Source organism: Actinia tenebrosa, unplaced genomic scaffold (genome assembly GCF_029948245.1).
Source record: "Actinia tenebrosa isolate PJP-AT-01 unplaced genomic scaffold, QUT_ActTen_1.0 PGA_scaffold8__29_contigs__length_14323225, whole genome shotgun sequence".
Taxonomy (NCBI): Eukaryota; Metazoa; Cnidaria; class Anthozoa; order Actiniaria; family Actiniidae; genus Actinia; species Actinia tenebrosa.
The window spans coordinates 7,708,070-7,730,870 of NW_028292585.1; the positions used below are offsets into that span (position 1 = coordinate 7,708,070).

The 22,801-nt window shown below is 36.1% G+C and overlaps 3 protein-coding genes across 3 annotated transcripts; 2 read left to right on the top strand and 1 right to left on the bottom strand.

Moving 5' to 3' along the window:
- Positions 1–1,193: 1,193 nt before the first annotated feature.
- On the top strand, positions 1,194–7,480 carry LOC116307046 (beclin 1-associated autophagy-related key regulator). The gene is made up of 12 exons (XM_031717185.2): positions 1,194–1,373; positions 1,679–1,741; positions 1,897–1,939; positions 2,660–2,741; positions 2,858–2,967; positions 3,370–3,550; positions 4,084–4,269; positions 4,756–4,788; positions 5,193–5,316; positions 5,542–5,632; positions 6,266–6,345; positions 6,759–7,480. Exons 1-12 carry the CDS (start codon positions 1,195–1,197, stop codon positions 7,051–7,053), a joined length of 1,467 nt encoding a protein of 488 aa, XP_031573045.2. The 5' UTR covers position 1,194; the 3' UTR covers positions 7,054–7,480.
- LOC116307047 (prolyl-tRNA synthetase associated domain-containing protein 1-like) lies at positions 7,209–8,918 on the top strand. The gene has a single exon (XM_031717186.2). The coding sequence runs from the start codon at positions 7,749–7,751 to the stop codon at positions 8,325–8,327; it is 579 nt and encodes a 192-aa protein (XP_031573046.2). The 5' UTR covers positions 7,209–7,748; the 3' UTR covers positions 8,328–8,918.
- Positions 8,919–10,344: 1,426 nt separating this feature from the next.
- LOC116307045 (ribosomal protein S6 kinase alpha-5) lies at positions 10,345–22,733 on the bottom strand. Its single transcript, XM_031717184.2, has 17 exons — positions 22,563–22,733; positions 22,346–22,420; positions 21,996–22,214; positions 21,663–21,778; positions 21,238–21,348; positions 20,139–20,222; positions 19,533–19,636; positions 18,379–18,523; positions 17,466–17,627; positions 17,197–17,301; positions 16,740–16,810; positions 16,062–16,118; positions 15,529–15,616; positions 14,978–15,148; positions 14,467–14,670; positions 13,343–13,499; positions 10,345–12,907 (listed from the first exon to the last, which is right to left on the bottom strand). Exons 1-17 carry the CDS (start codon positions 22,615–22,617, stop codon positions 12,564–12,566), a joined length of 2,268 nt encoding a protein of 755 aa, XP_031573044.2. The 5' UTR covers positions 22,618–22,733; the 3' UTR covers positions 10,345–12,563.
- Positions 22,734–22,801: the final 68 nt, after the last annotated feature.

Consider the following 22,801-nt stretch of genomic DNA (forward strand, 5'->3'; position numbering starts at 1 on the left):
AGAACCTTATTCTTGATGTATCATTTATGATGTAGCCTATATTGGGAAAACATTATGTCCAAGATACAGAGACCTATTAGAGTTATATTTCACTCATGGTAGACTTCTGTAACTACAGTGCAGCCGTTTCAATGTTCCTAAGCAATCCATCCATAAGTATGTCTTAGAACACTGCAGCAAAAGATCTTTAGCACGTCAGTCATATAACAGTTGCATTTGATTCTTGGTAAGTCGTAGCAGATGTAAAGTAGTCTTATCATGATACAATTCCAAAGTACTGCATCAGCTTGTATGTATAGGCTGGTAAGAATGCATATGTAGAGTAGATAGACATCCCAAGCAAGGACACCAATGTGGCATCTAGGATAAGGTTAAGGACTCTAACTTAGTAGCCAAAATATAGTAATATATGTAGCTTAATGTATGTATCTTGAATAATATGAAAACAGCTGATTTTACTTGGTTTTGCTTTACTCCCAATTATTTTAGCTAAACAGTCTAGGATTGATCAGTGACAAGAGAAATTAGTACTTATACATGTAGTGTAGTGTAGTTGAAGTAAACCATAGTTAACTATGAGTAAATACAGAATAACAGGGCGAAACGATTTAGCTTCAAGCTTACATTGCCAACACGTTTCTGATGTCCACAGCTGCAATATAAAAAATGAATAAACTCAAAAGTTTTGATTCATATAGATATGAGTTTGAGCTCATAGAAAGCCATAGTAGTGTTGCGACACAATTCGAAAACAAGTGGAATTTCTCCATCGTAAACCACCGTATTTTTCGTCAGATCTCTGACGATTTATGTTTCAAAGGATACTAAATATCGTCCTCTCCCATGGCTCCAGCATATAAATCCCTGTAGTCAGTTGATACTGATAGATTTTCAAATCAATCCAACCTCTGATTCCTTCAAACATGGCTGTATTATGCACAATGACCCGAAGAAGGTCGACTGGGCGAGGCTTACGACACAGGTAGCCCAATTAATTAAAATGTTTAAAGCTGAATAAAAGTATCTTAAGACTGAGCTTGAAAGTCCTAGAAAAAGAAATAGAGAGTTATTTACTTCAAATTTTATTTATTCAATTTATTTCATCTATTTTCGCGCGAAACTCAAAGTTCATTTAACTTTCGGGTTCCCTGTGTTGCAAGGTCAGCTGTTTTACTTTTAAAATGTAAACTCAAGATGGCGGAGTTTTTTCAGGATGAACCAGAAACAACGTCTTCTCCCTCAGCAACATTATCATCATCAATACTGTATGAACCATGTCCTCTTTGTAAAGGGAAGGCAAAGAGGTTTACATGTGAATCATGCATTACCGAAGGGAATTTTTCACATTCAAAAAGAAAATATTCCGACCACAGGTAAGAATGGCTGTTGAATTTTTTCGTACAACTATTTGTTTACAATTTTAGTCGACTTAAAAAGCATTAAATACAATATTCTCACGAAGGTCTTCGAGCTAAAAACCTGTTTTTAGCCTTTGAGTAATTAGAATTCTATTTTTTCCGAGATATTTTGCTATCACTTAATAGAGTGTCTTAAATATTTTAATATCTTTCATTGAGCCTTATTAAATCTTTGGCTAAAATTGCGATTTAAAATATTGATAATCCCGGTTTCTTGGCAATTATACAAACCTTGTTAAGGAACGCATATTTCGTTTCAGCTACTGTGAGATGTTAGCAAGGTTCGAGGACTTAAAACGTCTAAAAGTTGCCTTTGAAGACAGGTGAAATTTAGTATTTAATTCGTATAAATTAAATTGTAGTTTTGTCGTGTACAATGTACAAAATATTTATTTTAATTTATCTACAAGATATCTCTTCATATTTCTACTGATTTTATCGTTTTGAGTTCTCTTTTGTGTGTCTTTGAATTTCTCAGGGTCGTGGCAATACTAGCAAAAAGAAGAGAATTGGATAAACTGGTATCTATTCATGACATCTAATACTTCAAAATCACAATTAACCCTTTAGATATTTAACCCAAACATAAGGCAACCACAACATTTGGATAATGGAAAAGCTTTTATCAATTTGCTTACTATCAATCACGTTACTTTTTGGAGTTGACTGGGGGGCAAACAAGCGGTTGACTGAGGGGCAACTAGTGGATGTCAAAACATGTCAAAATAAGTCTTCAAACTATTTGTATTTGACTATATCTACGACATGAAACCAGAAAACAAGAGATCAAAACAACCTCCAAGATTCTACAAGCCATTAAAAATGCAGCTATTACCAGAAGTGATGTCTATTGATAGCAACCTATAAAAAAGTTTAAACCTTCACAAATTTCTGACGACCCTCAGGCTCAGCCCCAGTCTCCACCCACTAAAGATGCACCTTCCCTAAGGTATACAGGAAGGGTACATTTTGTCAAAGAAATTTACTCTTCCGAACAGAAAGGGGGGTTCATTTGAACTAGTCGTAATGAGAATTACTGTATTAATTATACAACTTCTCATTAATCCCATATAGGTAACTGTCCACTTATTTTCTTAATTGGACAGGTCTTGTTGATATGGGATTAATTAGGCAGCTATATAATCAGTGTGATTGCCAACACCATCCCCGTATGTATCGTTTCATTATTTTCACTATTACTTTACCCTTACTAATTGCTTGAATTATGCTCTTTATTTCAGTCTGATGAAGTATTAATGAAAAAAGATAGAATTCGATGTCTGCAACAAGTATTGCATAACCTTCAAGAGGATTTTAACCAAGGTATTTTAATGGTGTATACAATACTTTGTGTCCCTATCCAATGGCTACTAGATTTCACGAGAGTTTTAGTGTAACTTTCTGACTTCTTATTATAACTTTTCTTGGTGTTTTTTTAGATGTACTACAGTTGACTTCCTTAAGAGAAATTAATGCTGACAAGAAAACACAGTTGACAAGCAATCAAGAGAAACTAGAAAAACTAGCAGAATTAAAGAAACAGTATCAGGTGAAGTGAATAATAGGATTTGTTCGTTCTTAATGGAAGGGTGACTGCAGTTTTTAAGGTTTTGTCTGGTTTTCCTCCCTCCTCAAAAATAAACTTCTAAATTCAAATAGCTTTCACATGCCTGTCACTAAGAATGGTTCTAACGAAACCCCTCACCCCCTCTTGAAAATAATGTTTAGCATTATTTTAGTTTTTCAAGAAATGGCATAACTAAGATTGGTAGAAAAACCAACCTCCCCTTTCAGGGTCCTAGCAAAGGACCTGTTTCACCTAATATTCGGAAATGCCACTGATAAATGTCTTTTTTTATTTAATATATTTAGGTTTTTTTCTTCAGACACTGTGTCATTCCCTTGAGTATCATGTCTTTCTCACTTTACTTTTCTTTAAATTCAATCAAAGGCAAAACTATCTGAGGACAAGCAATCACTTTATGAGATACAAAAGAAACTGTGTGAGCAGAGAAGAACAAGTGTGCAAAGAATCCAACAGTATCTTTTCCCTGTCAAGGCAATACCTGTCTACCCCATGATGGGGACACCACCACCACATGAAAAATCTTCGGACTTGGACATAGTTAAAGGTAAGCAGATGAATGTAGATAGCATACCACAGGTAACCCAAGTATCTTTCTTTTCCTGTCAAATCATCTCCTGGGGGATACTCCTGCCCGTTTAGTGTACGAATGTGCCGCTGAGCCCTCCGGTACCTGACCCAGTTTGAGAGTAAAAATCGCTGAAATTCATACCCTGTTCCAGAGCAAGATCACTGAAAACCCTGTTCAGAGTAGAATCGCTGAAAACCATACCCTGTTTGGCGGCACGTACCCGTATAGCGAATATAGGGGAGTACCCCCCCCCCTGGAATCATCTGCACATCTATTCAAATCCTTATAAAATTTTGAATTTTATTTTCGACATCATTTCTTTCGTAGTCAAAGTTATCAGCTCAGTCACATGATCAGTTACTGCAAAAGACCTTTTGCTTCAGAATTTTGACTCATCTGTCACATTTTAACTTGTCTGAACTTAAATTATTTTTAAATGTTTTGAATATGAAACTGATTGACTCTATACAGTTCAAGCCTAACGAATAATGTTTGCTCTTTTCCGATAGATCTCGAGGTGGATGAAGATCTAGCCAATGAGAGTGTAGAATCTGCCTTAGCGGAAGCAACGCGCACTTCATACGTAAAGGGACAATGGATCTCCAGGGATGAAGAAGTGAGATTAGAATACAGCATTGTTGATGACTCTTGCATTCTGAATGGCAGTGGTGACTACTCTGAGTATTGCAATTGGGGTACGTTAATAGTGCATGCATTCATGCAACAAGATATCTTATGAAAATTATCTTTTTTAAACTTTCTTCAATGCATCACCCTTCTAGTCTCCAGGGTTTTCTATTACAGGCATTCCGAGGTTGAGGAAAAGACTGGGTCGAGTTGGCATTTCAGTGCATTGTGGGACTGTTTTAGGGAAATATTTCCAGGATGGCACCCATTTCATCCCCTAAAACATCCCCACGATTCCAACACCACTCATGCTTTCACTCAAATTCAGAATGGCTAATAGTGGAAGGTTCTTAAATCCTCTGCTACCCCTTCTGCCTTCAAACTCAATTTTACAATTGATACCCTATATTTCACCTTACACCTTCAACAATCCCTACTTGCTTAGCCTTCAGAATTTAAACCCTATTCCTTGATTTATTGTTGGCTTTATAGATGTTCAAAACTAAAGCTATTGTTACTAACTGATGTAACTTGTCGATTTTTAATCATTACAGTGAAGGCACACAGAAATGGCTCCCGAGGTCCAGGTATAATAGTTTAAATCAAATGTTTGCATAATTACTGGATCTTGAACTAGATGGGGAAAAAATAGACTACAGCTAGATCACAGCTTGGATTTAGTTAATACCTCGAAAATTGAAGAAAAGAGTTTATGAAATTTTTGTGACTTTTTGTAGCACTTACATATCCTCTAGACCTCTTGCATGTGACGTTAAAACAGCTCAATTTGGAGGACAAAACAAAAATATTTTAATCTCATGAGAATTGGATACCTATGTCCTCCAAATTAAGCTGCATTCCTACGTGCTGCAAGAGGTCTATATAATTTTTCGATCACTTTTTCAAAAAAAAAACCCTTATGAAATTTTTTCATGAGTAGCAGAGTCTTTTTCATAATTTATTCAATATTTATGACTTTCCCTCTTTTCAGACGAAGAGATTGGCCTCAGAAATCCTGCATTCACGATATGCGCAGGTCTAACTCACACCGCACAATTCTTAGAACTGTTAGCTTATTATTTTGATGTCATCCTTCCCAAGAGATTAAGTTACAGGTAAATAAGTAGTATTTCTTTCTTTACCCCTTGCAAAATGCAGCACCAGAAACGAGGAAATAAAGGACACCCAACTTTTAAAACGTTAAACTGGCAGTCAGGTTTGAAGTGGACGTAAGAAACGAGACTTTGTCGGTGCACTGTTTTCCAAATCGGCAAAAATCGCGCCCTCAATTTTTCAGGATTTGTATTCTTTTTTAATGCGAAAAAATGTTTTGTTCACAGCGAATTCTGTCACTTCGAACTTAATAAAGGGGATTTCAAGAACACAGTCAGACGTTTAAATGCAAATATACTTCATCTATGTTTTAGTCAGGTATGGAACCCAGGCACATTCTTCATTTCAATCCTTGTACGCTCTGTCTGTATTTCTGTATGGATTCAAGTATCGTTTGAATTATACTTTTCTCTTTCCGCAGTTAAATCATGCCTATAGACCGTTTTCTCAAGGTTGCGTGCGCATCCAACTTGACGGGCCACAAAACTGTAAAACGCAAATTTAATAAAATCGAGAAGACAATTTTATATTTAAAGAGGAGAATAATCAATTTAATGAATTCTCATAAAAAAAATCATAGCAATGCGTGATAAATACTCAACATAAAGCTCGTGTTCTGGTATCGTGGCCCGTCAAGCTGGATGCGCACGCAACCTTGAGAAAACGGTTTATTAGCCATTCCAAGATTGAGGCAAAAAACTGGCTCAAATTGGTATAGCAGTGCATTGTGGGGCCGTTTTCAAGACATCTTTCCAAGACGGCATCCATGTCATCCCCTAAAACAGCCCCAAAATGCAAATAGGAACTCGATCGACTTTCCCCCTCAACATCGAAATGGCTAATGACTGATGGTAGTTGGCCATGAATCAATTGGTAACATTAATATTTGTCGGTGAAGAAAGATTGCTTGCGAATACCCAAATGATATTTCTTTCCTTTCTTTTTTCACAGAACGTGGATCCAACATTACTTCATCCTGACCGCACCATCCATAACCTTTATGCTCTTCTTAATTCAGCGTCACTTGGAAGGTATGTAAAAAGACGTATATCATACTGAGTGACTGATTCTGCGCATGATCGGAACTGAATATGTTACATGTCTTTTGACACGAGTTAAGATAGAATAACCACTACCACAATGTTAGAGAACGGATGCTTTACTTTCTTCTGTTCGTTCGTCTTCCTTACTCAAAGGTCTCTCATGCAACACAATAGATGTCTCATGTTGTTAAAATGTGAACCTACATAACTATGTTCTATCAAGTTAAGGAAAACGCTGTCTAACAAATATACATTTCCGGTACCCCGTCATTTGATTTCCCGACCTGATGACGATGGTCCGTCCATCAGACAGAACTGAAGAAAGTAGAGAAAAATAAAATATCATGATTCTGTTGCCTTTTTATATATATAACGTATATTCTTTTGGCTATTATTTTCAGTGCTGGCCCATTCGAATGTCACCCCGAACTTTTCCTAACTTCATCCGATCCAGACAACGAAGATGAAAGTGACTTCGACTCTGATGTCGAGACAAACAGCGAATCTGATGCTGACTGGGAAACGCTTCCCAAAAATCCCGACGTTCCCGTTTCACCGATAGATTCATCGCTAAACAATAGAGTAACGCCAGAGGACGTTATAGGTGAACAGGGGGGAGATAATCCTGCAATGGCGTCGAGTCTAGTGAGCTCAGCTGCGGCGTCTGTAGCGGCACTGTGGCCATGGAAACGATGACAGTGCCTGAATGACAAAATCCGCATTGTAGGTTTTTAAGGGATTTTTAGCATTGATGGGTTCGAATGGGGTATATAGATCCCACAATGCCTTATTTTCCACGTTTAGTGTCAAATTTATTCTTTAGTATTTGTTTAAAAAAGAAATTTGAAAGAATACATTTGATCATTACATCTGAACAAGCACGGAAAATAAAGCGTTGTGGGATTTATTGAAAGGGTCTAAAGATTTGTGAACATTTTAATCATTTTAAAGTCATTACAGCAGATCTGGAATGCTTGACGAACGAAATGTTTATACCAAGAATATATGATGGCCTTTCTTTAAATCCAGGAGCAAAAGAATATCAAAACTGGCTGAGGGAAGTTTAGTTAAGAAACTTAAACTAACTTGGAGCAAGAAAATAATAATCACATTCCTTCTCGAACATCGTATCACTCATCTGTCTACTTTTCTTGATCAAATATGGCTTACAATCGAGGTGTGTGAGACAAAAACGACGGTTTTCGGAATAAAACATTCTAGAAGCTCTTCCTCGTCCGCCATTTTGACCCGGGCGCCTGCGATAAATTCAGCGGAAAACCATAATGCGCAACCTCAGTTGAGATTTAAATTAGCCAATCAGCGGTTTTCAAGTCGTGTCTATTAATAGAGATCTAGCTGGCCACGTGGTCACAACAGGGAGTTCCTTCTAAATGTTCGCTAGATTGCCGGTACAAATACTAGTAAATAATCTGATACGGTGCAAATCTATTCACAATATCTTAAAGATGGCTGGAGGAAGAAAAGAATTCGAAGAACTTGTAGAGAAATTGGAGATCAAGAGTCATACGATTGAACATCCTGAGGTTTTCACTGTTGAAACCATGATGCCTTATTTGGGAGAAGCCAAGGGAGCCGTGTGTAAGAATCTTTTTCTCAAAGACAAAAAGAAGAAAGGACTTTGGTTAATATGTACTTTGGCTGAGAAACAAGTTAACCTGACCGATTTAGCAAAGAAAGTAGGCGCTCCCGGTGGATTTCGATTTGCAGACGAGTCTTTGATGGTAGAAAAACTTGGTGTGGGTCAGGGTTGTGCCACTGGATACTCTATATTCAACGATACAAACCAAGATATAAAACTTGTTCTAGACGAAGAATTAACTGATTCAGGGAAACACGAAATGATTTATTTTCATCCCATGGTTAACTCGGCAAGCACAGGAATGTCACCAGATGATTTTTTGAAGTTTGCTAAAGAAACAGGCCATGAACCCATTGTGGTGAAATTCTGATGCAGGCATGGACTGCAAATTTGTAAGTTATCTATACACAGGACTTTGAGATAAACATTGAATAAACTTAATCATGTACTGTAGACCTCTAGCTAAAAGATGCTTTTAGTCGTTTCAGACATTTCCAGATGAAGCTACAACGCTCAAGAAAATTAGTCGAATGTACTGCCTATTTTTAATAGAGTTACCACAGTAAATCCGTGAAAATTAGTAATACTAAATAGCACAATTTGATGCAAATTCCATCGTTTTCTATTGTTAACTAACACTATTTTGTACTATTATTTTAGTAATTAGTGTTTCACGGATTTACTGTGGTCACTCTACAAAACTAATTTCCCGAGGGACCAGACAGTAAGTGTTTCGTTATTAGCAATAATTAAGAAATATTGAGAAGCCAGTTTACGAAATAAGAACTTTATTTAGCAAGCTAAATGTATGAAAACTGACCATAACTTTACAAATACAACTCACATACCGTCTCGTGTTTCTATACCAAAAAGTGAGGAGTAGCAACAGCATCTTCAGTCGCTTTTTTTGTATTTTCCGAATCCTTTTTCTCAATAAAAGTCTGTAATTTCTCTGTATAAACACTGGAAAATCTCCATTTGTATTGCAAATTCAAGCAAAATATCTGCTCCCGTGTTTTTTTCTTGGTGCAAAATATCATGCCATCAGCGATTTTAACGTTCTGATCACGTGCACTTGTTTATTTTCAAGATTATTGTCACGTGCAAGTTATTTCCTGACTGGTAACTTATTTTCCAGTCAGGATACATTTAGATTCAACTAGTGTCACATGGTCATCTTTTAACCAAAGACAGTGTTCATTATATCGGAAAATTTCGTAGCTATATAACAACCAGTAAAATCGCTGAAATTCATATCCTGTTCCAGAGCAAGACCGCTGAAAATCATACCCTGTTCCGATATTGCGAAAATGGATACCCTGTTCCAGAGACAAGATAGCACGAATTCATATACTCTGTCCCAGAGCGAGTGCGATTTTATATACCCTGTTCCAGAGTGGAATCGCTAAAAACCATACCCTGTTTGTACCCCCCTCCCCCGCCGGGACTGATTGGCTATTATACCTTTGCATTGCATTGGACATGCATGAACTATTTAAAATGATGAAATCAAGAGGTCTAATGGTTTTGATTATTATACGTAATACTAATAAAAAATGACAAAATGAAGATTTCAAAGAAACTAGATTAAACCAACACGTCCATGGTATTTTTTATGCTATAGTATTCATCAACACTTATCAACAAATGTGCCGAAGCAACTGACATGACCAATCAGAATTCATCATAGTAAAATTGCATGCATTGCTGCCCCAATTTTTCCTCTTTATATTTTATGCATGATTTTCTTACCTAGCCAAAACCAAGTGTTTAAACTTTACTGTGAGAAATAGACTGACACAAAAATCTATCATACAATTCAAAACGCACAATTCAAAATAGCCAATCATACAGTTGTTTATGATGTTATATACTAGTATATACATATCTTTGCTGTCTATTTTGGAAATAATTGAAATAAAAAAAAAAAGAAAAATTTTTTTTCAAAAGGTGCAAAAATCAATCAAAACCATGGGCTATAGTCCATGCTTTTTGCTCAAAAATGGTCCAAAATGACCTATTTTGCATCCTTCATAAATAATAGACATTTTTTCAAAAGGTGTGAAAATGGTGCAAAATTGATCAAAACCATGGGCTATAGTCCATGCTTTTTGCCCCAAAATGGTCCAAAATGACCTGTTTTGCATCCTTCATAACTAATAGACATTTTTTCAAAAGGTGTGAAAATGACCCAAAATCGATCAAAAGCATGGGCTATAGTCCATGCTTTTTACCCCAAAATGGTCCAAAATGACCTGTTTTGCATCCTTCATAAATAGTTGATATTTTTTCAAAAGGTGTGAAAATGGCCCAAAATCGATCCAAACCATGTTGTTATATTCAGAATGCAAGGCATATAATATTCAAGGTTAAAACTTGACACATCATTTGTGGTATGAATCATTTATTCCAAAGAATAATAACAGGCTTTAATTCAGATTCAACTGTTTATCAGTTTTATTTGTGGCCATTTAAACCCAGCTAAAATAAGAGTCAAATTATTAATTAATTAATTAAAAAGGTAATTGTCAATCTTGATCATATGAGAGTAGATCATGTGTCTATTGCTTGATAATCTCTTCCAAAGAGCCTTTATCTTGTAATTTGCAAAACTCACAGGACAAAAGAATAGTTACAAAACCTGAAAAGAGCATGATAAAATTAGTAAAATTGAGGAATTTGAAGGAAGAAAGTTCAAAAATTGTGATGATATGAATTCTCAAAAATCGAAATTTCGTAAGAAAACCTTTGTTGGAGGCAAAGTAGTTGTAGAATTATTCACATTATTCAAAAATCATATCTTCGTGAGTTTTGAATATATTTTCTTCAAACTTTTTTACTTTTTTACAGTTTTACCAATTGTACCATGCTTCCAGATATGGTAATTATTTTTCTTTTTTATTAATTTGGAAATACCAGATAAATGCTCATTCTGAGAATTCCTTAGATACAATAGCCTAATGCAAGACGTAGCTTGTAAATTTGCATCCATGCCTAGCTCCAACGACCTGTTCACATAATCAACTTTCAAAATAACATGGCTTGCCTAAAACTTTACCAATTCCAAGGTCTAAAAAAATTAAAAAATCACAAACTAAAAATCCTTAATCCTGCTTGAACATGGAATAAAATGGCTACGATGGATGCAAGTATAATAAGTAATAATAATTCTAATAGATATTAGTGACTAACTCTAATACTGTATGTACAACCAGACTTGAACTAAAATTCATAATAATTACAATCAATTGACAACCTTAGGTGTATACTAACTAGGTATTTAAATCTATTTAACCTACAATTTTATTATTCATTATAGTGAACAAGTTGTAGTAGATTTACCTAACTGGCATGCATGGAATTTATTTTGTAATCTCTGCACCTACAATAAGCACTAGTTTTTCTTTTGACCAGAAAACAAGTATCATCCACCATTGTACCAGTTACTTGATGGCTTAAGTGTAAATGTCAAATTAATATTTTATGCCAACCATGCACTGGGAGTTTTAGTCCCCTTCACAGTTCCCTGCGTCATCTTGAAAGGTAGCCGTACCTTTGCATTGACGGGAAAGGAACGATTAGCTTGCAATGATAGAGACCTTTTTTTAACACCTTGAAGAATTATTCATGTCATTGCAAGCTCACTGATCAATGCAAAGGCCAGGCTATCTTACAAGATGGTGAATGGAACTGTGAAGGGGACTGTTGATCAGTCTCTTGAGCCAGGAGAGAGTCATGAACAAAGCACTTGACACTTGGATCATTCAACAGCTGTTAATAGCTGTGAGTCAGCCATTCATAAGTAACAACTCAATCAGCCAATAACTTGCAACCATTTACCATAATATTCATATATATGTAATATGCAATAAATAATGTAATGTGGGGATCAATAACTTACCAATTTGTGGGACATTAATTTTTTTATCATCACTATAATAAGCTTAGCACACACCTCCAATTACATACAACCATGCAGATCCAATAACTCTTCTATCAGTGAATTTAAAGGAGTTTGAATTCCATTATAATTTTTGAATTTTCCTATCTAACAAACAAACATGGAATCTAGTGGAAGAAGATCCACTCTGTGGAATCCACTGTTAATAATTTCCCCACTTAAGTCTGGGGTCTTGATCTTCCTAATTCTTTTTAGCTCAGTAATTCCAGAACCTAGAAATATCTAGGAAGTCTCAGGTCCATTTAGAACTGAGTAGGATTTAAATTTCTTTTTGTGATCATTCAAACATTATGGTTGCTTTTGACAAAAATAAAAAAATAAGGGCCTACAAACTACAGTACCTGGCCCTGTGTCTTGACTCGCTCTTTAAATTAGAATTAAAACACTAAAAAATCATAAAAATTATTATTTTATCTACATATTAACCAACTGACTGTTTTCCAGACAACAGCTTTGCTAAGCACATGTAACTTTGTCAAGGGAACATGCTTTCCATAGCCAAGTGGTAGCCTAGATAAAACTAATCCCATGAAAACCTAGATTGTTAGCATTGGCTAGGCTTTGAGTGGTTGTGCCTAAAACAACTTGTTCACTACCAGCTGTTAATTAAAATATTCATTAATTTGCATGCTGAACATGTAATTGTCATCTGTTATTCTGCAGTGGTGACAGCCCCCCTGAATTACTTTGCTCACTACAAGTGCTTGTAGTAGAATGACTGTCACTTGAAGTAGTCTTCTTGAGTTTTCTTCTCTTGGCAAGGGGAGCGTTCTCCACTTCCATCAGTGTAAAACCTTGGCGCTGAGCTTTGTTAAAAGCATCGTAGGTTACATTTAGTGCTGACTCCACATAAGTTCTTTTGTGTCCTTGTTCAAGTATGCCTGGAGTCATAAGAGGTGTGTGTGGCAAAAGGTTCCCTCCTTGTAACCAGCTATGGTGAAGGACTTCTTGAATTGTTAGTCTTGCTTTAGGGTCTACAGTCAATAATCCTGCAAGGCAAGAACAATATTATAGCTGTAGTCAGCAGACTGATCTATTGTAGTTTTGGTTTTAACTGCAACAAGACAATCAAGTTGTGTCAAGAACTTCCCGAGGGGGAGGGTTGATTGCTCACCAATCTTAACAAATCACCTCTCCCTCCCCTCAACTAACACATTCAAAATGACCAGCCAATGAACACCCTAAAGCCCCTGAACACACCCAATTGTTTGGCAGCTGATGACCTCTTTGCCATTATATCCCAGGAAGTCCACTTTACATCAAAGCAGTGGCAGATCCAGGATTTTTTAAAGGGGAGGTTCTGAAATGGCTGCCATGGAAGAAAAGGGGAATCCACTTAACCTGTGGTACCATCACTTGGGTTGCCACTGAAAAGTATTATGATAACAATAAAAAATGTCTTTAAGTTGCAGGTATATTTATACCTTGGATGAGATTTTTAGCTGGGGTTGATATGGACTGCCATTGTTGACCTTCAAATCTAATGTCCCCTTGAGTGATTCTTTGCATAACAAAGCCTGCTGATGACCTGTACCAGCTACCACTGCTCTGGAATGGTACTTGACCAGATAACATGGTATACTGCAAATGATATTACCACAAAAATAAGAATAAAATGAGAATTGAATCTGCTTCCAAAAAATTTAATTTTTTTAAAAAGTCACATTGTTTCACATTGCAAAACTTATCAAAGTATGACAGCACACTGTATTCTATATTTTTATCAGTGTGGAGACAGGGTTTTTGAATTACAGATGGGATTTGAACCCATGATCTTGGACCATACTCTATTTGGATGCTCTCACCTCTGAGCTACTGGAGACTGGATTAATTTTACTCCTGATTAATTCAAAGGGGTACAGATTGAGTGTGATCTCATCAAGCTTGGGCTGGCAAGTGGTATCATGACCAAGGCCCTGTATTTAAGCTTTCTGGAATCACGGAGCTTGTTGCATCATCGAGCTGCTTTAAGGGATGCTTATATACTTATATAGTATCTATTTTCGCTTGCAGATAGTGAAAAGTAATAGTTGGGCTGTTGGGTTGTTGGGCTGTTGGGCTGTTGGGTGTTGGGCGGTTGGGCTGTTGGGTTGTTGGGCTGTTGGGTCGTTGGGCTGTTGGGTTGTTGAGTCATTGGGTTGTTTTGCATGGATTCAGGGTGGCGCCGGGTTAACTATCGATATGGGAGAAAATTATCATACAACAGCGCTAATTGCAGAGCATCAGGAACGAGGTGGTTACAAGTTAAGAAAGCAAAAGACAGCTTCAGCAAAAAAAAAAAGGGAAGAGGAAACAAGAAAATATAAAAGAATCCTGGTGTGTTATTAAACGCAGGAGGTGAGAGTATGGTACAAAAATTAAAGGTTACGTGACCTATGTTAAAACGATAGATGCGCACCTTTTCCTTCATAGGCACGAAACTGTGATCAGAAGTAAGCTTGCCGTGTTGGGTCCAACGACAAACCCAACGCAGAACTCGGATCCCTAAATTGTGACCCATATGGCGTCCCATAAAAAAGGGTTCCTAAATGCTTAACATCCATCTTACCAAAATGACACCAAGACTCCATAGATCACATGAGTCATTATAGCCAGTATGATTGACAGTTTGGTCTAGTACTTCTGGCGCGGCATAGTTGACAGTAAAACAAGGTGTCTGCAGTGGTTGACTTTCAGGAGGTTTTAACCTTGCAAAACCAAAATCTACTAATTTTACTTCTGATTCTTCTGAATTATCTACAAATAAAACATTCTGCAAAGGAAAAAATATCACGAAGTTCATAAGATTTAATCGAGGTCCCTTATATATAATATCATATACTTTCCACCCACTTCCCATCCCAACAGCAATAATACAATCTTTTCACAATCACTTCTGCATGTGCTGTTGGTTTGGCTTTGATATTCTTTTGGGACATGACAGTATACAGGAGAAGGCAGTATTTTCTATATCTACCCACAGTTTGGTATCCTGTTGTAAGGCCTATGCCTGATAAATCATTTATTTATTTTCTGCATTTGTGCATGAATAACTAGATTAAGAGTCTTAAGAGTCTTACCTCTGGTTTAAGGTCTCGATGGACAACACCTTTCTGGTGCATATATTCCACAGCACAAACTAGTTTTTTCATAATAACACTAGCAGCAGACTCGGTAAAGGTTTTCTTTTTTCGGATCCTTTCTAACAGCTCTCCGCCAGCCAGTAGCTCCATGACTAAGTAGGTATGAAACTAACATAATAAAATAACAATCAATGACGACAAGCAAGGAGGGAAAGACATATAGTGAGATGGCTCTCTTACCACCAAGGAACCCAGGTTCAATATTTCCCAGACTCAGTGTCTTATGTCTGAGGAGGAGCTTAGTCAGGACCCAGGAATTGGGGGTCACCCAGAGTAGAAAAAATTAAAAAAAGAAACAAACGTTTTTATTCATTGAAATAATTGCCAAAAAAAGTTTTAGTGGAGGGGCATATGCCGCCATGCTCCACACTCCCCAAGTTAGTGTGTTAAATGAATTTAGTAATTTGGTCCTTAAACCTTACTTAATGCAGACATAGCCCAGTGTGTTATCAAATTTGAATTTTTTAAAGTTACTTAAAGGTACTTACAGCATCATTATATACTTCATAAAGAGTAACAATATTCAGATGTCCCTGACATATTCTTAAAGACTGGATTTCACGTGTTGGGTCGCACCTGGTTAATGACCAATAAAGCATGTCATATACATTAAGAAAACATCAATTATAAGTTAATGATTTGAGCCAACAAAATTGACTGGTCAGTCACCAGTAACGATGAAATGCCAAAATTAATTTCAACTTAGTAATACCGACGTTACTTGGCAAAATGATTGACAGGGCAAACATTTGTCCAAACAAGTTCCAATTCTGGCTGGACATTTTCCGATGACCGGCCAATACTTTTAGTCAGTACAAATAACATTTTCAATTTTTCTTAAGGCCTAAACATTATTCTATGAGCTTCCCATTTACTGCCCCCTCCCTCACTGATTCCTCTTTAAATATATCCTCAGTTGAGAGTGACTCAAGCATTTGCCACTGACTTATTATTAATGTCTTACCAGCTTTCTGAATTGCACGATAAAAGGATAAATAAATGTTAGATATTCAAATCTTACCTTCTGCTTATTATTTTTACAGCATATTCCATTCCTGTTCTCAGATGAACACACCGTCTGAAAAAGTCAAATATTATCATTTATTTTATAATTATGTAATTATGATGTGTGCAATGTTTTCTTTATTTACAAAAAAAATGAATTAAACAAGTATGTCTTGTTTAAAACAAGACCATAAAAAATGCCTTGGTAAAATGCGGTGTGATTACACAAGTAATATTGTTCTCAAATGGTATTTATTGGCAATCAAATATGGCATAAGGATAGTACACTGCCTCTCACATTGGAAATCTCAGGTTTGAATCCGGGACTCAGCATCACAAGTTAGTGGAGTTTGTTAGGTCTCTTCTTTGATTCAAGGGTTCTCTGGTTTTTCTTTTTTCTTTTCTTTTTTTTTTAAATTAACCAGCTAAATTCCAATTTGATCTGTGAGTAAGATGTGTCTAGAGGTAATTGTTTCAGGGTTCAATGTGAGTGTTAGCCCTACCCTGACTTCGATCAGCAGAGAGGTTGCTTCAGGGTTCAATGTCTGAGTTAGCCATGCCCTGACTTCGATCAGCCCAGAGGTTGCTTCAGGGTTCAATGTGTGAGTTAGCCATGCCCTGACTTAGATCAGCCCAGAGGTTGTTTCAGGGTATCAATAAATTTGAAGGCTTCATTTGTTCTTCATTCTTTTACCTGCAGGTAGAGAAGCTACCATCTCCAAGTACATCACTTGTAATTCTATAATTCTGGAAAAAATGGGATCCCTGTGTACAAAGAGAAATAGTTGTTGCAAAACATGACCTTAGTTGGATTAAAATGAATAGAAACTTAAAATTGCAAAAATATGAATTTATTTATATGCAAAGAGTATGTGAAGAAATAACACAAAATTGTAGAGAAGGGGAAATTAAATGGGATAGGATAAAATGAAAGAGCATGATTTGAAATGCAATGGGTTATGGAAATAAAGACAAAAAATGGAGAAAAGAGAAAAGGAGAGAAAATGGAAATGAAATGGGATAAGATAAACAGGAAACTTAAACTGCAAAAACAGACTATGATTTGAAATACAAAGGAAGGACACAAAAACAAACAGAAAGAAACAAGAAGAGGCAAGGAAATGGAAAATGAATGAGAAAATGAATCTCACTTCAAACATTGCTGCATAGTCCACCAATCCATGTTCAGGTCTTTGTGATGCGACATTAAATTCATTTTCACCAAATATTATTGACGGTGCCACAAAGGAATATCCCTGAAACAACATTATTAAGTGTAAATGCATACATTTTTGAAACGGGTTTGAAAGAAATGAACTGAATAATGCAGTCTAGGGGGCACTCTTCATGTCCTTTGATTGTAAATGGCAACCAAGCAAGAAATGATGTGCTTCTAAATCAATATTAAATAATTACTCACTCTGAAGACTCTATCTGCCGTTTTGGGTGCGGCTGCAGGGGAGTAAAGAGGTGCAAGATCCGTGAACTCTTCAGAAAAATTGCTAACATCCAGTTCATCTCTAATCCTTGGTTTAAAGGGAGCTGTTATTCTTTTGGCTTCAAGGTCATCCCAATTAATACACTGAAAGTGATAAAAGAGTATGAGTAAAAAACTTGAATAACAACTTACAGCACGATGTGCAAAAGTATGACCAATTTAATATATTTGTATACTTCTATTTATGGGTTTTGTACTTTAAACTGACACATTTCGATGCGAAGCTGACTGGTATAAGGCATGCAAACACACATTTGACAGGAAAACGCCTGTGCATAGAAGTATGCAAATACATTAAATATGGTTAAACTTTAGCGTGATGAACTGTAACACTTTCAAAATAGAAAGACATTTATTGATATGACATTTAAATCATTCTGGTTATGTAAACACTAGGCCAATTAGAATGAAATAAGATAGAGAAGAGTAAAAAATAATAATAATAATTAAATAGTAGAATAAAATGGAATTGAATAGAATAAAGTAGAATAAAATGGAATAGAATAGGATAGAATAGAATGGAATGGAATGGAATAGAATGGAATGGAATAGAATAGAATAGAATAGAATGAAAGGATAGCGTAGCAGTAGCACCCTTGCTTCTCATCTCTGGAGTCTTGGGTTTGATTCCCATACACAGCATCACATGTGAGTCAAGTTTGTTTGGTCTCTCCCTCTATCTGAGGGTTTTTCTCTGCATTCTCCAGTTTTTCCCCCTCGGCAAAACCCAACAATTCCATCTATGAGTTAACTGAGTCCTGGGCATCAGTGATGTTTGAAGGTTTCTACGACATGACCATGGTTATTATTGCCATAAACTTTTTCCTTTTTTTACCTTAAAAAATGGATGTTTCTTTATTTCATGTGCCCCTTTTGCCCCAAGCCTAGCTTTTGGGTCTTTCTGTAGCAGCTTCCGAAGGAGATCAATAGCGTCTGGGGATAAGTCATGCGGCATTGGAGCATTGTTGTGGAGAATTCGTCTGAAAAATGTAAAAACATTTTTAACGTAAAACACACATTTAACTAAACTTACACACACTTATACACACTTACACACACTTACGCACATTTAACTAAACTTACACACACTTATATACACTTACACACACTTACACACACTTACGCACATTTAACTAAACTTACACACACTTATACACACTTACACACACTTACGCACATTTAACTAAACTTACACACACTTATACACACTTACACACACTTGCGCACATTTAACTAAACTTACACACACTTATACACACTTACACACACTTACGCACATTTAACTAAACTTACACACACTTATACACACTTACACACACTTACGCACACTTACACACACTTACACACACTTACACACACTTACACACACTTACGCACACTTACGTACACTTACGCACACTTACGCACACTTACGCACACTTACACACACTTACACACCCACTTACACACACTTACTCACACACACTTATACACACGTTCACACAAACTTACACACCCTTATAAACATTTACACATACTTACACACACTTGCACACACTTATACACACAAACGGTTACACACACATACACAAACATACACACTCTTACACACACTTACGCACACTTACGCACACTTACGCACACTTACCCACACTTACTCACACTTACTCACACTTACTCACACTTACGCACACTTACGCACACTTACGCACACTTACACACACTTACGCACACTTACGCACACTTACGCACACTTACGCACACTTACGCACACTTACACACACACACACGCTTCTGGCTCAAAGTTAATGGTCAAAAAATTATGACCAGAAAGGCACAGGTCATGGCCAGACATGATGACATTTTTAGCCTGAAGTTTTATAAAAATAAATGTGAAGCTTGGTTTCCACAGGCTTTCATGCCAGATCACAAATTCTAGACCTGCCATTACCATTGGACATCCCTTTAAATCCCCCCCCAAGAATCTATGACAAGCATCTTGATACTCACTTTGATATCTCGGATTGATTGTTCTTTTCTCCATCCACAGTGAATGGAGATGCACCAGTAAGAAGTTCATACATTAATACTCCAAGGCTCCACCAATCAACAACCTGTTTGCAATAAATATTGACAAAAACAAAAAATGGTGTTGATCAATATCACGTGTCTATGAAAAAAGAATAGATGGATAAATGGAAGGATGAAAGAAGTGGCCGATTTCTAATCATATTTGTTATTTAAATTAATTTGAGGTTAATGTTTTCCATGACAATAGAAAACCAGGAAAATTCCAATGTATTGAAAGAAATCTAATTGACTATGAACCATGTTCAGTATATACTTATTTTAATAAAGTTAGTCACCTGAAAAGCTACAAATCTAAGACCAACAAGGATTATGGGTAGATTTATTTTATGTTCTGCTTGATAATTGTTGATGGACTTGAAATCTTTTAGCAGACACAATTTCACCTCCTGTGAGCATCTTCAAGCTGCAGTTTGTATCAAAAGCCTTACTTGTTTGATATGAAATGTTTCTCAAGATCCTCAGCGTTTAGAGGCTTCTAGGTTTTTGGTGACTACCTTTATTGCAATAGGTATTGGTTCTACTCACATTATCATGTCCTTTACTACCACCTTTGACTACTTCAGGCGCCATGTACTCAATAGTACCACAGAATGAATATGCCCTCTCACCCTGTCAACAATAACAAATATCATGATCATTAAAATATATATGCGAGGTTATATGATGACACCAAAACAATGCTAATCATAGGAAAAAATTCCTAACTTCTTATCAGTATTAGACCTTTGGAAATTTAAAATATTCATTTGACAAAACAAATGGATGATTCCTAGTGGCACCAAGCAAGGTACTATTTGAGGTTAGATAACATGCAAAACAAGTTTAAAATGTGCTGTTATGTAATCTGTGAATTTTGATTGTTATATGTCACCTATGAAAAAAAAATCGTAAACATTTCAAAGGGAAGATTGCAGCCAGTATCTTGGCTGCAACGCTAACATGAAAATGCAAAATTAAACTTGTCTTTGTCTCGGTGGAATTTGTGTCATTTCTTTTGTATTTCCATGTTAGCCTCGTATTTAAGAAAATTCAAATAAGGGTCCATTGTGGGCTCTTGTTTCTATGCATATAGTTGCTGATAAGAACTATATATAATCAAGTATGTATGTGATTTTCCAAACATATTTCTTTAGTTTTTGCTGTATGTTTTAAGTGCCACAGGAAACCCATTTAAGAGATTTTAAATTACTGCATTTCATACAGGAAACCTTTCAGTTGCCAATTTTTTGGTTTCACAATATTTCTATCGAAAAGAACAATCAACTATTCTAACTCTTTATCCTAAAACAATGTTAAAATCCAAAAACTAAAAACTAAAACACACAGCATATTGGAGATAAATAAAAAACAAATAGATAAATAAACTGGACCTATTGATATAAGATAATCTTGACATTAAACCAGGAACTCAAAATAATGTCAAAAAAATGTACAATATTTCTAACGAGAATTAGCAAGGACACTAAAAAAAATAACAAGTTCTCACGATTGACATTTTAAATTAATAAACGACTTTTTTCCCTTGACAGCTATAAACCACTTGACAGGCAATACACTGTATATTAATTAATCCCAGAATATGGTAAGAAATAATAAAAGTAATTCAAGATTACGTTTTACTTACAGAATTAGGAGCAGAAAATTCTTTGCTGAGGCCAAAATCCGTCAAGACAGCATGGCCTTCGGAATCCAATAAAATGTTTTCCAGTTTAATATCGCGGTAGATAATTCCAAGCTATGAAAATAAACATATTACATATTATTATAAATTATTTTTTCTCAATAATGTTTTTAAAGCAATGAAATCTCCATCGGGAAATTCTTTTTATCATGATCGAATGAAATCGAAGGAAGTAAGCTTAGATTTATCTTTTTTTATCCAAATTATCCAAATCCAAAGCGATTTTTTTATTCATAATACTTCAGGGATGTATTAAAGAGTAAGCAAATAGGCGGGAATGTTTATAGTCTTTTATTTTTACCATCAATTTACAAAAATAGTCCAAAAATTATCTGTCAACAAAGGTCTGTACACTTAAACGTACTAACCCGGTGTAGATGTTCTAGAGCAATCACAATTTCTCCAATGTAAATACGAACTTCATCTTCCGTGAATTTCTCCCTTTGGTAAAGGTGAGTGAAGAGCTCTCCTCCATTAACGTAGTCTAGGAGAAAGGCAAATAAGGAAATCATGAATATGAAAGGTTTGGATTATTATCTTCCGAATAAATTGGATCGAGTTGTCAATAATGTCTTGCAAAAACTCGTTGCAACACCTCATCACGAACGCTAAAAAAAATAAATTCAATGACCTATAGGAAAGATTTTCTTAAAAATTGCCTTAAAGGAGCTTGATTAGAGACTCATTTTTAATATACTAACCCATGATGAGGTGAAGTTTCGCTTCGGTTTGGAAAGCCCAATGTAAAGTCACTAAGAAAGGGCATCGTCTGACGGCTTCCAAGACTTGTCGTTCTGTTCTTGTATGCTCGGCAGTTTTTGCTTTCTGCACGATCGTCGCTTTCTTCAGCACTTTCATTGCAAACAACTTTCCAGTATAAAACCCCCCGCGTTTGCGGACGAGAAAGACCTTGCCATATGCTGCAGCCAAAAAATACAAAGGACTTTAAATAAGGAAAATGAAACGATACGATCAAACGAGAAAGATCTGTGAAAATGTCACGAACGTGAAGACCTTTGCTTCAATTATTACTCTTTTAACTTCATCTTACCTCCAGTCCCGAGGACTTTAAGGAGCTCAAAGTTCTCTAAGCCAACTTTTTCATCTTGAGCCTCTGTCAAGTTTGCTGGAATAAGACAAAAATACATCATTTATACAAACAAAATAAAGAGAATTTGTTTATAAGTAGCGCGACGATAATACAGGTCTTCCGTTTGAAGCTCTGAAGATAATCAAGCCAAACAACGAGAGAAAATCGACGGACTTACTCTGTTGAACATCGAGGTGAACAAATCCTGAATTTCCAAAGCCATTGTTCGTCATCTTTAGCTTTTGCAAGCTGAAGAATGAAGGCTTTTCGAGCCTTTTTGAATGGAGAAAGATTTTATGTTTTGGCCGACATTGGAGTAAGATTTGTGAAGCCTTTGGTCGATTTGATCTACTCGTCGTCTGATTGGCTAATATTTTGTTATGTCGGACTCAACCACGTGACTTTATGCAAAAAATT

What these genes read in the sequence shown, in the direction of transcription:
- LOC116307046 (XM_031717185.2), top strand. Translation starts at nt 1,195, where the DNA reads ATGGCGGAGTTTTTTCAGGATGAACCAGAAACAACGTCTTCTCCCTCA. An exon ending in AGAAAATATTCCGACCACAG is followed by an intron (nt 1,374 to 1,678) that starts GTAAGAATGGCT and finishes ATTTCGTTTCAG; the next exon opens with CTACTGTGAGATGTTAGCAA. An exon ending in CCCAAGAGATTAAGTTACAG is followed by an intron (nt 5,317 to 5,541) that starts GTAAATAAGTAG and finishes TTTTGTTCACAG; the next exon opens with CGAATTCTGTCACTTCGAAC.
- LOC116307047 (XM_031717186.2), top strand. Translation starts at nt 7,749, where the DNA reads ATGTTCGCTAGATTGCCGGTACAAATACTAGTAAATAATCTGATACGG.
- LOC116307045 (XM_031717184.2), bottom strand. Translation starts at nt 22,617, where the DNA reads ATGACGAACAATGGCTTTGGAAATTCAGGATTTGTTCACCTCGATGTT. An exon ending in ACTATGCAGCAATGTTTGAA is followed by an intron (nt 16,811 to 17,196) that starts GTGAGATTCATT and finishes CTTTGTACACAG; the next exon opens with GGATCCCATTTTTTCCAGAA. An exon ending in GTAAAAATAATAAGCAGAAG is followed by an intron (nt 15,617 to 16,061) that starts GTAAGATTTGAA and finishes GTCATTAACCAG; the next exon opens with GTGCGACCCAACACGTGAAA.